This window comes from Diaphorina citri, unplaced genomic scaffold, assembly GCF_000475195.1.
Source record: "Diaphorina citri unplaced genomic scaffold, Diaci psyllid genome assembly version 1.1 scaffold1592, whole genome shotgun sequence".
In the NCBI taxonomy this organism is placed as follows: Eukaryota; Metazoa; Arthropoda; class Insecta; order Hemiptera; family Psyllidae; genus Diaphorina; species Diaphorina citri.
The window spans coordinates 52,605-64,306 of NW_007379018.1; the positions used below are offsets into that span (position 1 = coordinate 52,605).

General features: G+C 38.5%; 4 protein-coding genes across 4 annotated transcripts in view; 2 read left to right on the forward strand and 2 right to left on the reverse strand.

Annotated features, from left to right (window-relative positions):
* Positions 1–992: 992 nt before the first annotated feature.
* On the reverse strand, positions 993–2,180 carry LOC103516536 (serine protease snake-like). Its single transcript, XM_008481505.1, has 3 exons — positions 2,140–2,180; positions 1,577–1,839; positions 993–1,042 (listed from the first exon to the last, which is right to left on the reverse strand). Exons 1-3 carry the CDS (start codon positions 2,178–2,180, stop codon positions 993–995), a joined length of 354 nt encoding a protein of 117 aa, XP_008479727.1.
* A 716-nt stretch (positions 2,181–2,896) lies between these two features.
* Positions 2,897–6,579, forward strand: LOC103516537 (dipeptidyl peptidase 9-like). Its single transcript, XM_008481506.1, has 5 exons — positions 2,897–2,906; positions 3,208–3,304; positions 4,798–4,974; positions 5,795–5,966; positions 6,280–6,579. The coding sequence occupies exons 1-5, from the start codon at positions 2,897–2,899 to the stop codon at positions 6,577–6,579; spliced, it is 756 nt and encodes a 251-aa protein (XP_008479728.1).
* A 562-nt stretch (positions 6,580–7,141) lies between these two features.
* On the reverse strand, positions 7,142–8,144 carry LOC103516530 (39S ribosomal protein L51, mitochondrial). The gene has a single exon (XM_008481498.3). It carries the CDS (start codon positions 8,114–8,116, stop codon positions 7,625–7,627), a length of 492 nt encoding a protein of 163 aa, XP_008479720.1. The 5' UTR covers positions 8,117–8,144; the 3' UTR covers positions 7,142–7,624.
* Positions 8,145–9,002: 858 nt separating this feature from the next.
* Positions 9,003–11,702, forward strand: part of LOC113470462 — a 6,505-nt gene continuing 3,805 nt past the window's right edge. Inside the window, exon 1 of the mRNA XM_026828904.1 lies at positions 9,003–9,821. Within this exon, the coding sequence (XP_026684705.1) occupies positions 9,597–9,821 (225 nt within the window). The 5' untranslated portion in view covers positions 9,003–9,596. The remainder of the gene's footprint in view (positions 9,822–11,702) is intronic.

The window sequence follows — 11,702 nt, forward strand, 5'->3', positions numbered from 1 at the left end:
AACCGTCTAAAAATGGCGTAAGAAAGCTACCATGAAATAGTAGACTTCGTACATAATATGTTGCTAGGGAGTATGCTGAAATAGAAATTTCCATTTTGACTTTCAGGAAGAATTGAATGTAGAATCTCTACAGGAAGATGAAATGTTTGACTTACCAGAAGAACTTGACGTTGGGTTTTTACTTGATGTTTGGTTTTTTTGTTCGACGATTTAATTAAAAAATCTGTTGTGGTCAAGTGCAGATGAACGAAAACCGTCTAAAAATGGCGGAAGTATGCTGAAATTTCCATTTTGACTTTCAGGAAGAATTGAATGTAGAATCTCTACAGGAAGATGAAATGTTTGACTTACCAGAAGAACAAACAAGCTAACTAGGCTGACCCATTTATTCTGGTTACCTACTTTGGAGAAAATTGGGGTGAACTAGAAATGACGTACACCTGGTAGGTACCTACTTTTTTTGATGATGATTGAAATGAAGCTCATAAAAAATTTAATGACATTTTGTGTCAGTATACCTACAAGATAGATATATTAGGTCACCTATTGGAACTAGGTAGGTAGGTACTGTAAAGAAATTAATTTTATATTTCAGACAGGTAGCAACCATCGTGGTTATATATCTGTGCAAACACACCGGGGCCAAGTCACGGGAGAAAAGTTTTTGAGTCCAATAACTTAAGCCAGCCTAGTTAGCTTAGTTGGTAGTGCATCTGCCTTGTAAGCGCTAGGCCGCGGGTTCGATTCCCGCCCGGGCGGATTTGCCCATGCATCAATACAGATAGACTCTATCTGTATTGAAAACGAATTCCTACCAATATACATTAAAGAAACGTCCTGTTCTTCAAATGTAGGTATCACATGCATATTTTATTTATTTAATAAGCAGTAACCAGAGTGAGGTCTTTTGAAGAAGAAAAATCTGGTGTGAACATCACACGACTTTCCTTATCCTATTGAATGATGCTTATTTTTATGTTCTATTGTAACTTTTACAATATATCCAGGACAACTTTCATGAGGCGTAGACTTTCTTTAGTGTCTGGGAGAGGAATAGAAATCAACGTGGTTTTTATTTAATTAGGACAAACCTACTAGATGTGAACTACTCTCGTCTCCTAGTAATCAAATTATTATAGTTCAATATGTTTATTTAATGTTAATCAATTTGACAAAAATTGTAAAACACAAGTCTTGATAATATCTAAAAACTACATATTCCAACCCCGTTAGAATTTGGATTGCACAACCCCAAAATAATCCTAGGATCGAAGAAGGATTCTATCCAGATTCTAGGATTATGAAATCCTGGATAGGTGAACCGGAATTTATCCGGGTAGAAACGCGGTTGCAGTATCCCAGGATTAGAATCCGTGTACGGGATCGAATAATCCGATCCTATCCTCTTTTCTATCCGGATTTTATACGGGTTCCACCCGGATAGGATCCCCTATCAGTATTTTTCTTTTATCAATGCTGTTCTAAGGCTGATTTTTCCATGTGATGCTTTTGCCATCAGAACCTTGAACTTTTTTTTATAATATGATCTGCCGGAGTGATTTATAGGACAACCTACCGAAGTAGTTGAGTTTCCCAAACCCGGACGCAATGGCCGTGGGGCTCTTCACATTATGCGCCCGGTTGAGGCACGCTGGTTTGAGCGTTTCGGAAAATTCCACAGGGGGCGCAATCTTGAGGAGCGCAATGTCGTGATATTGGGAAGTCCCCTCTGTGGTGTAGTTGGGGTGCAGGATGTTCTGCATCACCCTGTGAATGTTATCGGTGACACTGTAGGAGAGTTTGGTGATCAGTCCGAACCGAACGTAACGGGGCTTGCCTCTGTAAGTTGAGGAAAAGTTGAATTGGAAATTTAAAATAATAATAAAAATAGTAGTCGTCCACAAAGGAGAACCGACCATCTACCCTCACCTAGTACCGACCCAAGAAAAAATAAGCAAATCATGCTAATGAATAGAAGCGTCCTAGAAGGAGCCTTGACCATAATAGTGATGGTCTTGGCGAGGGTCAATGGGCAATGGGCAATGGTCGCCGTTGTGGCCTTGAAAAAAAAAGTTTATAAACAGTGCTCTTAACCACTTGGTAACAGAGGTGCGCAACATTTACTGGTGATTTACTTACAGTGGACTGGTAATACAATGGGCTGCATGATTGTTTACCATAATCTTATGTTTAACTTGTACTAAATAAAGAAAGTTCAAGATATGTGCTAATTTTACTCGAGATCCAAGTCAGCTAATACTCAAAGATAATCTTCCAATGATTATTTCCACTGGTTTTCTCCATTTTACCATTTAACCATCATAATTATTTTTAACAAACATTTTCTCGGATCCCTCAATGATAAGCTAAAATTATCAAAATTTCATCTGGGCTTTCTGTTTGTGGTGTGCTGTTATAATCAGTCCTATGTTGTCGTGTTCAATACGCTAGCGTGCATCTTTGGAATCAAGATTATTCGGACCTTGTATCTGTTCAGCAATCAACAATATTGTAGGATGTTACCTAACGATCAAGTAAGTGTAAACTCACCAAACCTAATCCCAGATCTAGAGTCTTGTATGTATTAATTAACTATGTTCATTATGACCTAATCAATTTTTGGACTCTCATCCATCTGTGCTTGTGCAGAAGTACAAAGTGCTTTTTTGAAGATGTTAAAAAGAGCTAGCTGTAATTGCCAAGTTCTTATCAAGTAGCTCCAAGAAAAAACCTTACTGATCTGTTTAGGGTAAAATTCACCCCAGGCAGGAATTGAACCCATGACCTAGCACTTACAAGGCAGACACTCTACCCTCCAAGCTGCCAAAGTGCCTAACAATGTGAGATTGTATACTCGGGGGCTAACTTAGGATAAGGTCTATAGGTTCATGTCAAAATGGTTCTTGGTAAGAACCAAAAAGAGTAGGGAAGAGTAAAAAAAAGAGAGATCTTTACATTGAATATACCTACCCAGTTTCAATCGGTACCTACCTTTTAGATATGTACCTGATGTAATAGAAAGTTGAGTTTATCCTACATTGGAGAGCCCAAAGCTCATCAGATAGGTAAGGTACCACCTATTTACCTACTTATTATTATTATTATTATTATTACCTACCTATATGAAATGCTGCAAACATTTTGGGTTTCCTGTCTTTAAAAAACAATTTCAATCGACTTTGGAGACCTGTATTCTACCCTGAACAGTCGAACGTTCAGTACGAATACCCTGTGTGATTATACGACGGGCCCTGATCAACAAGATGTCCGAAACTTATCCGGGGCCAATTTCTCTGAAGATAAGGTAAGTCGTGTCCTTTGATTGAGGCCCGTCTTCATTGGAACCAAACTTTGTACCACAACATTTCTTATTAGGTATAGGATAAGGAAAGTAAAAATTTGATTGATTGTATTTCCATCCATTCGGCTATCAGAAGGTGTCCGCCTAATGCCTAATCGGTACCTGTGAACGACCGACGCGACGTGAAAGTTGTTGCTGAATGGCGCCAAAAATTTGAATTTGACCAAGACCCATTTTTAATCTTTGGGATATTTTGTGTTGCTGTCATGTTTTTTCGATACTATCCAGTTTCCCTTATTTATTCGGACGTTAATTATGAAACCGTGAGGAGTCCGAGATAGTAGGGTTTCATTTAAGGGAGAAAAAAAGGATTTAGAAAAATGACTGTAAATGGTACAGACGTTAATTATGAAACCGTGAGGAGTCCGAGATAGTAGGGTTTCATTTAAGGGAGAAAAAAAGGATTTAGAAAAATGACTGTAAATGACAGACGTTAATTATGAAACCGTGAGGAGTCCGAGATTGTAGGGTTTCATTTAAGGGAGAAAAAAAGGATTTAGAAAAATGACTGTAAATGGAAACTTTTTATGGACGAAATTTCAATACAGTGTTGCCAAATCAATCTTGACTAGATCAACAAACGTACTAAAAATTTCAGCTAGATTCTGGAAACTGGAAATCGTTTCAGGAAGCCAGAAACACTGCTAGAACCGCTCTTAGGGGGGGGGAGCAGGGGGCCTACCTCCCCTCCTCTGGCTTTTTTTGCACTCCTAAATTTAGAAATGAATTTGAAACATCCCCCCTCAAGGCACTGTGGGGGATTCTCGCCCCCCCTCGAAGAGCCGTAGACACTTTCTTATCGAACCTACTGATAAAATTATAACTCTACGTCACATCACGTCATTGCGAACTCAAAATGGGGCATGGGTGTTTTTTTTTTTTTTTACTTTTTAAGAAAAAAGAAGTTAGAATCAGAATTGAAAAAGCAAGAGCAACCTTTGTTAAAATGAAAAAAGTCCTGTGTTCTAGAAGCATAAACTTAGATCTGATAGAGAGAACTTTAACTGCCAAGGTTTTATCTGATTGGGATTAAATCCGCCCCGAGCGGGAATCGAACCCACGACCTAGCACTTACAAGGCAGACGCGCTGACCTCCAAGCTAACTAGGCTTGTGTTTTAGGTTTCTATGTGAATGGGACAGAAACTAGTTACGTGTGTAATTTTCCTCATTTGTATCAACGACCTTAGTGCTGTTTAACATACAACGGTTCATTAATACCGTTTTCTTGCTAAAATACAGTGTGTTTATAAAGCCCCCCCCCCTTAATTTTTGAATGGATGAATGTAGAAACCTGAAATTTTTTTATGCGAGTCTATATTTACCTCTAGTTTTTTTTTATAGGCTATGTAAAAGTTCAGGGACTTTCTCAAGGTTGGCCCCCTGGGACCGAAATTAAAAAAAAAAAAACTTATATTTTCCATCTTTTCCCCCCCAGATTCCCCCGGGCAGGCACACCAAACTCAAAGTCAAACCTGAAACTCCTAGAATTCTACTTGAACGAGAACCTTCAGATCTCCCACGTGAAGAATTTAGAGCTGCAATATCCCCTGTCACATATGTTTCCCTGGATGGAGTATGTGGTACGCGTGGGCTGGGCTGCCAACGAAGATCTGTGAGTACTGAACTTATTCAGCTCCCATGGTGTAGTGGTCACTGCGCTCGCCTTGCATGCGGGACACCCGGATTCAATTCCCGGCGAGGTCGAAAAATTTGTATCATGCAAATGGTTGATTCCCTTACATCAGTTCCCATGGTGTAGTGGTCACTGCGCTCGCCTTGCATGCGGGAGACCCGGGTTCGATTCCCGGCGGGGCCAAAAAATTTGTATCTTCCAAATGATTGATTCCGTGACTGGCTGTTGCGGGGCCCATACTGCGCTCGCCTTGCATGCGGGAGACCCGGGTTCAATTCCCGGCGAAGTCGAAAAATTTGTACCATGCAAATGGTTGATTCCCTTACATCAGTTCCCATGGTGTAGTGGTCACTGCGCTTGCCTTGCATGCGGGAGACCCGGGTTCGATTCCCGGCGGGGCCAAAAAATTTGTATCATGCAAATGATTGATTCCGTGACTGGCTGTTACGGGGCCCACTCAGCCTCGTGAGAAAAATGAGTAGCTATGTAATATAAATGCGCATATGGGGTTCTCGAAAATTAATAGATCCCAAATTTCATATTCTACGTTCCCGTTCCCGTTTGTCAAAAAAAGGAAAAAAAAATCGTGTCGTGCCATAGTGGGAACACTCTCATTTAAATTACTTTGCCTACATGACATATTAAAAAGAAAAGAAAAGAAAAAGTCGGATGAAGCTCACGACAAGTGGGAACGGGCCTTTAGGCGTTCAAAAGAAATATAGGATGTTCCAGGACTTTTCGAACACTCTGTATGTGATCTAGTTTCGATTCTAGTTTAATTCACGATTCGATATTTCAGGATCTGGGTGCAACTGCTGGATCGGAAACAGCAAAGAATCGAGCTTGTACTTTTGTCTATCAAAAACTTTGTGGAGCCGCTACCCAATGTATACCAATATATAGAAACTAGTACCCGAGTGTGCGTACCACCTGCAGTACTATGTACCAGAGTATCTGATGTATGGATTAATGTAAGTCAATTGGCTTAACTCTAGTACTCACCCGCTACATTTTCATCAGAAACATTGTTTTTCAAACCAACCTCAGTGGTGTAGTGGTTAGCTCGGTGGACTCTGGATCTGGAGGTTGGTGGTTCGAATCCAAGTGAAGCCAGAGATTTTAGCGTAGTGTATTAAGCGGGGAACGACATTTGTGTGATAAGCATTTATGTTTAACACAGATAAAATTTCATTGTTTCTCATCAAATGTTTTTGCAACAATCCAAACACAAGGTCCTGTATTGCTATTTAAATGACTAATATCCTCTGCTGTGTTGTTTGACAGGTGCATGATCTTCTCTACCTGTACCCTGTGACGGACTCCAACAAGATCACGTACATCTGGGCGAGTGAGGAGACAGGGTTCCGTCATTTGTACCTGATGACTAGTCTACTCGCCTCACATAGCAACGGAACCCTCTCCTCAGATGTAGAAGAAGACCCGTCAGTCCCTGGTGAAATCACAATGCCTGCTATTATTCTATCTCAAGTCGCACTCACGTATGGGGAGTGGGAAGTGTTGGGTCGTCAGATGTGGGTAGATGAGGAGCGTCAGTTAGTGTACTTCATGGCACTCCTTCAATGAATTTTAAATTTTAATTTTGGCGTCCCCTTTGTGTTGCTTTATATTCAAATTCAAATAGAATACTATGTAAGATTCAAATCCCTTTCATCTATGCCCAAGTCACAGTTCGAGTTTGACTTTTTAAGTTGTTGAACATGCTGTCAGTCCCTTTATCTTTCCCCTCCCTCCCCATGTAAGAACTTTTTATTATTATTATTTAAAAGAGGTTTGACAGAGAGAACTGTAACTGCTATGGTCTTATCGTCCCGAAATTGAAGAGAGAAGAAAGACAGGATAGGAGAAAGCCAGCCGTTCCGAGAACGAACATTATCCCATCAGGATTAAATCCATCCCAGGCGGGAATCGAACCCGCGGCCTAGCGCTTACAAGGCAGACACACTACCAACTAAGCTAACTAGGCTGGGTAAGAACTTTATTTAAAATGAAACAATAATAGATTACAATCATGTTACTGTAGATTTGGGGGATAAAAAATACTATCCCAGTCTTTTTACTTTCTATTACTTTATTGGCATTTGAATAGACAGAGACCTCCCAATGAAATTTGACAACACAAAGGGCACAAAGTTAACATTGTCATTATACAAATTCATTTTAAAATTTTACTTACAATTTGTTTTTAAGTTAACTGTATAAAAAATAATGCATTCTAATAGATAAATTTTAATTTACCTACCTAATTAAAAAATAAAATATATTATACAAATTTTATTGATGATTTCTGATGAGATTTATTTGGACTTGTTCATTTCCATCAACAATGAATTATGTATCCAAGTACACATGTGCATAATCTAACTTTGAACTTTCAAGTTTCAAACACTGTTGTGTTGGTGGTTGGTACTATATATTATAATGATCTGTAAATTACCTTGAGTTTCTTTCCTAGAAAAAAAATATGGTAGGGATCATGCCTTCTATTTTCAAGCTTCAACAAATTGAATATAACATAACCAACCAAGTTTCAAAGGATTAAAATCCCTTGTGTGTGATACAGGCCACAAGACCGATTCAGTTCTAACACAGAGCTAATAACTGAGAAAGCTTAGTTGGATTTCAACTTCTTTTGAAATCCAGTTTTAGTTTTCCTATTACAAAAGTCATACAGTTTTCGGATTCTAAACGTCATATGTTTCCATGCAGTTGGTCTCTCTTGAGGTATACTTCCGTGTTGAAGCATTTTCTTTTTCCTCAGAAGATTTTGAAACTCATTTCCCGATTGACCTCTCAGCCATGATGGAAGGTTATACAATATTTTGGTTGGGTGAATTTTATCATTGCCAAGGATATCAATGTAATCATTTTGTCCAAATAATGCACGTTTTTCATTCCAATGATCTTTAGGTCTGTACAAAGGCAATTGATTGATTCTCGTAGCTCCATCTTTTCTTGGCAAAAGCCCTTTTTGGAAGATCTTCTCAGTGTAACCAAATCTTCTTTCGTACAACGGCTTAGCACCTTGCTGATCCTTCCAATAGCGAAACCTCACAAACTGTTTGAGTGGCACAAAATTTGAAATGAATTTGGTCACATTCATTTTGGCAATCTGAAAATGAAATGTAGAAATTTTTTACATGAAGTAGGTACCTACCTATCTGTTTTCCTAATAATGTCAAAGCTACATGACCAATTTTGGTTTTGTCTTGGTCAACAGTTACTGAGTCTTTGCACTTTTAGTTTCTTGTGGGATTGGAGTCGGAGAGTGTGAGAACAACTTGTGGGAATGGGTTTGTTACATTGTTACTCATAAAATGTAGGTATAGTGCTTCAGAGGATAAGCTGATTGATATCTGTTTTCCTAATAACGTCAAAGCTACATGACCAATTTTGGTTTTGTCTTGGTCAACAGTTACTGACAGTCTTTGCACTTTTCATTTCTTGTGGGATTGGAGTCGGAGAGTGTGAAAACAACTTGTGGGAATGGGTTTGTTACATTGTTACTCATAAAATGTAGGTATAGTGCTTCAGAGGATAAGCTGATTGATTTGACTCTATTGGATAAGTGGGAAAAAAATCGTCGGTCCACTTAGACAGGTTCGACTGTATACAAAAAAAAAAAAACGGTCTATTTAGTCACATGAAAAAAAACTCCCATCTTTATTAAGTAAGTAGGTACTTATAGGCATTTGTGGACCCCTGAATGTGTCCCTGTGCGGCCCCTAAATGCTCGCGGGCCGTTCGCACATCGGGGGCTGCGAGGGTGGGATATACGATATACTATACGTCACAGCTGTGGTAATAAATGTAATAACATCATAATTAAACCCAATCTTATGAGAGAGCATCTCTTATCACTCTGGTGTTATTGGCAAGGTCTGAAATCATGTTGGTTTACTATCACCTCTTGTTTTTTATCTATGAGTTAGTCACCGAGGTGAGTCAGTATTCACGCGGTCTTCTCGCTGGATTGACCATGGAGTAAAACGGTTTACCTACTATCGAACGTAAACACATGATAAAACATCGTTTCGGAGTGCGACATTTTTAAAAAAGTTACGTGAATAGCGTGTAAGTTCTCTGAAAAGGTGTGAAATTTAAAGGAAATTGTCGTGCAACGATTAAAAAAAATATATATATAAAAAAAGAAAAAAGCCAAGTTTGTTAGGTCGTCATCGTCATTTTCTTTTTAATTCTTGAGTAAGTAGGTACTTACCTACTTGGGAACAAAAGTAATTTCCTAGTGTGATTTAATTATTAATTTTACAAGATTGTAAGTACGTGGTAGTGGTAGATATGTATTTAATTTATTGCACTGAAGCAAGTAGGTAAGTTGTGCCAGTAAGTAGGTACTAACCGTTATTAAGTTACCTATTTGTTTAGTTGTAAATTTCAAGAACTCAAGCATCTACGACCTATTGATATTATTTTTGAACTTTGAATAGGTACTTGATTTTGTGGAAGAGCTCACTGTGTGAGAATCCTGCCATAAAACCTTTAAAAAATATTCAAACAAAACTACCGTCAGAGGAAAAGAAATCTCATTCAGGAGTAACAGTGCGGCTTGTGCCTCGTGAAAAATGTACAAAATTCGCGTCTACATAGTGCCGGAGAGTTTGAAATCCAGATCCATATCGCATCAAACGCTACACGAGCCGTATAACTTGAGCCCGTACGACTTTGGAGACCTGTATTCTACCCTGAACAGTCGAACGTTCAGTACGAATACCCTGTGTGATTATACGACGGGCCCTGATCAACAAGATGTCCGAAACTTATCCGGGGCCAATTTCTCTGAAGATAAGGTAAGTCGTGTCCTTTGATTGAGGCCCGTCTTCATTGGAACCAAACCTATGAAAATTATAGTCCCCAAACCTATGAAATAGGTAGAGGGTGGATTTGACCAATATTTTTTCAGTCCTTAGAAGGCCTGTTAAGCTAACAGCCCGATAAGTTCCATTTGATTCGTATAGGCTTAACAGGGCTGTTACTTAGGGGCTAAGAAGAAAGTTGGTGAAATCCGCCGAGAGTCCCAATCATTTTCATAGGTTTGGTTTTTCAGGCGACAACGGACTACTTAAGAGTCGTCTCGTGTGTCAATGTGCGACGGGTCTGAGATTACTTTTAATCCAGGGAGTAACCTTTTGGAATAACAAGAGTCCACCTTAGTAACCGAGTGGTTAAAAGCACTGATGCTCAACCCAAAGTTGCTGGGTTTGAATCTCGGGAGAGACGGAAATTTTCGGATCAAACTTTTTTGTTCACAGGTGAGGCATGGGTAAAAGAATGTGTAAACCTTAAAGTAGACGTATTGCGAAAGTGGTTTTGAGAGATAAATTGCTTTTATTTTCCTCCTGAGATTTGATTTGCAGTCCGCTCGATTAAGAAACTAGGTAAATAGATCAAGTACCAGCAAACCAGCATGTGAACTAAACATCAAAAAACTCCAGCCAAAGGCTGTCTCTCAAATCAGCGAGCAAATTGTTGTTATTCCTAATTTGTCAGTAAATACCGTAACAACATAAGTTTAGTAATACATACCTACCTACAACCTACAAGTAAAACACTTTATAAACTGACATAATGACTATGAAATACCTAATAATTCTGTAATAAGTAATAACTATAGCTACTCGTATATGTTACCTACAATTTAAGTTGATTCTCTAGTGAGTTGACTATCCCTGGTTATAGTCAACTCCTGAGAATCAACTCTGTAACTACACCAACAAGATCCCAAGTACTTGTAATAGATTTATGGACTGGTAAACTGTAAGAGCAAATTATTACTGACCCTAACTCAATCATTTAATTATGATTACCCCTATGAACCAATACTGAGGTAATTGACTGTCAAGCACCCACTCGGCATCAAATAGGTAAGTAGGTAGTATCTAGTAAGTGTTGAAATAAGTACGGGTCGATTTATATGAAATCAGAGTACTAAATGTACTAATATAGTGCACACACTAAAGACCTTACCAGTTATACAGTGAAGTTAAACGTAAAATAATAATAATTAATAACAATAATACCCAATAATATCGAATAATAATAAAACTTACTTGGACCTATTTGGTCAGTCATTACCTCATTACATAGGTAATAGGTATCCTAGAAGCCCTAATAGGGAAATTATACATATTTGGTTCACGTGATGTACTTACGGGTAAGATAATAGTCGTTTATTGATTTCACGTCATAAATCATGATAAATTGATTTCTATTGATTTTTCCCTTTTTCTTTCTGCAGGGTGTAAATGTTATTGAAAGGTTATAGGTACTATGTACAGGATAATAGGTACAATACGAGGGCACCAAATATCTAGTAAAACAAGCAGGGTCCGTCCCTCCGGGAATTTTTTAGCCCGTAGTGACTAGAGAAAATCAGTACCTATGTACCTACCTAATTTGTTTAATATTCAGTTTATTATTATCCTTGATTTGATTTTTTGATTTTACTTTCACGTAATGATTTAAAATCAAGACTAGAGCCCGTTCTCCCTTTATTCCCAATATAAGGTTCAAGTCACCCATCCATTTATTGGCCTTGCTCGGCGTAGCTTAACATAGATGACGCTAAAACCGGTCTTAAATGATCGACTGAAGGGTTATCTAAAACTTTCTCAGACGACACCGAAGCGAATACAATACGTCCCTTATACCTTTTTATTACTATTGTAATA

Coding starts and splice junctions, on each gene's coding strand:
- LOC103516537 (XM_008481506.1), top strand. Junction 3,305..4,797: donor CCAATTTCTCTGAAGATAAG/GTAAGTCGTGTC, acceptor TTTCCCCCCCAG/ATTCCCCCGGGCAGGCACAC. Junction 5,967..6,279: donor TATCTGATGTATGGATTAAT/GTAAGTCAATTG, acceptor GTTGTTTGACAG/GTGCATGATCTTCTCTACCT.
- LOC103516536 (XM_008481505.1), bottom strand. CDS start 2,180: ATGGTAAACAATCATGCAGCCCATTGTATTACCAGTCCACT. Junction 1,840..2,139: donor CATTGTATTACCAGTCCACT/GTAAGTAAATCA, acceptor CTCAACTTACAG/AGGCAAGCCCCGTTACGTTC. Junction 1,043..1,576: donor TGGGAAACTCAACTACTTCG/GTAGGTTGTCCT, acceptor TTCCTCTCCCAG/ACACTAAAGAAAGTCTACGC.
- LOC103516530 (XM_008481498.3), bottom strand. CDS start 8,116: ATGAATGTGACCAAATTCATTTCAAATTTTGTGCCACTCAAACAGTTT.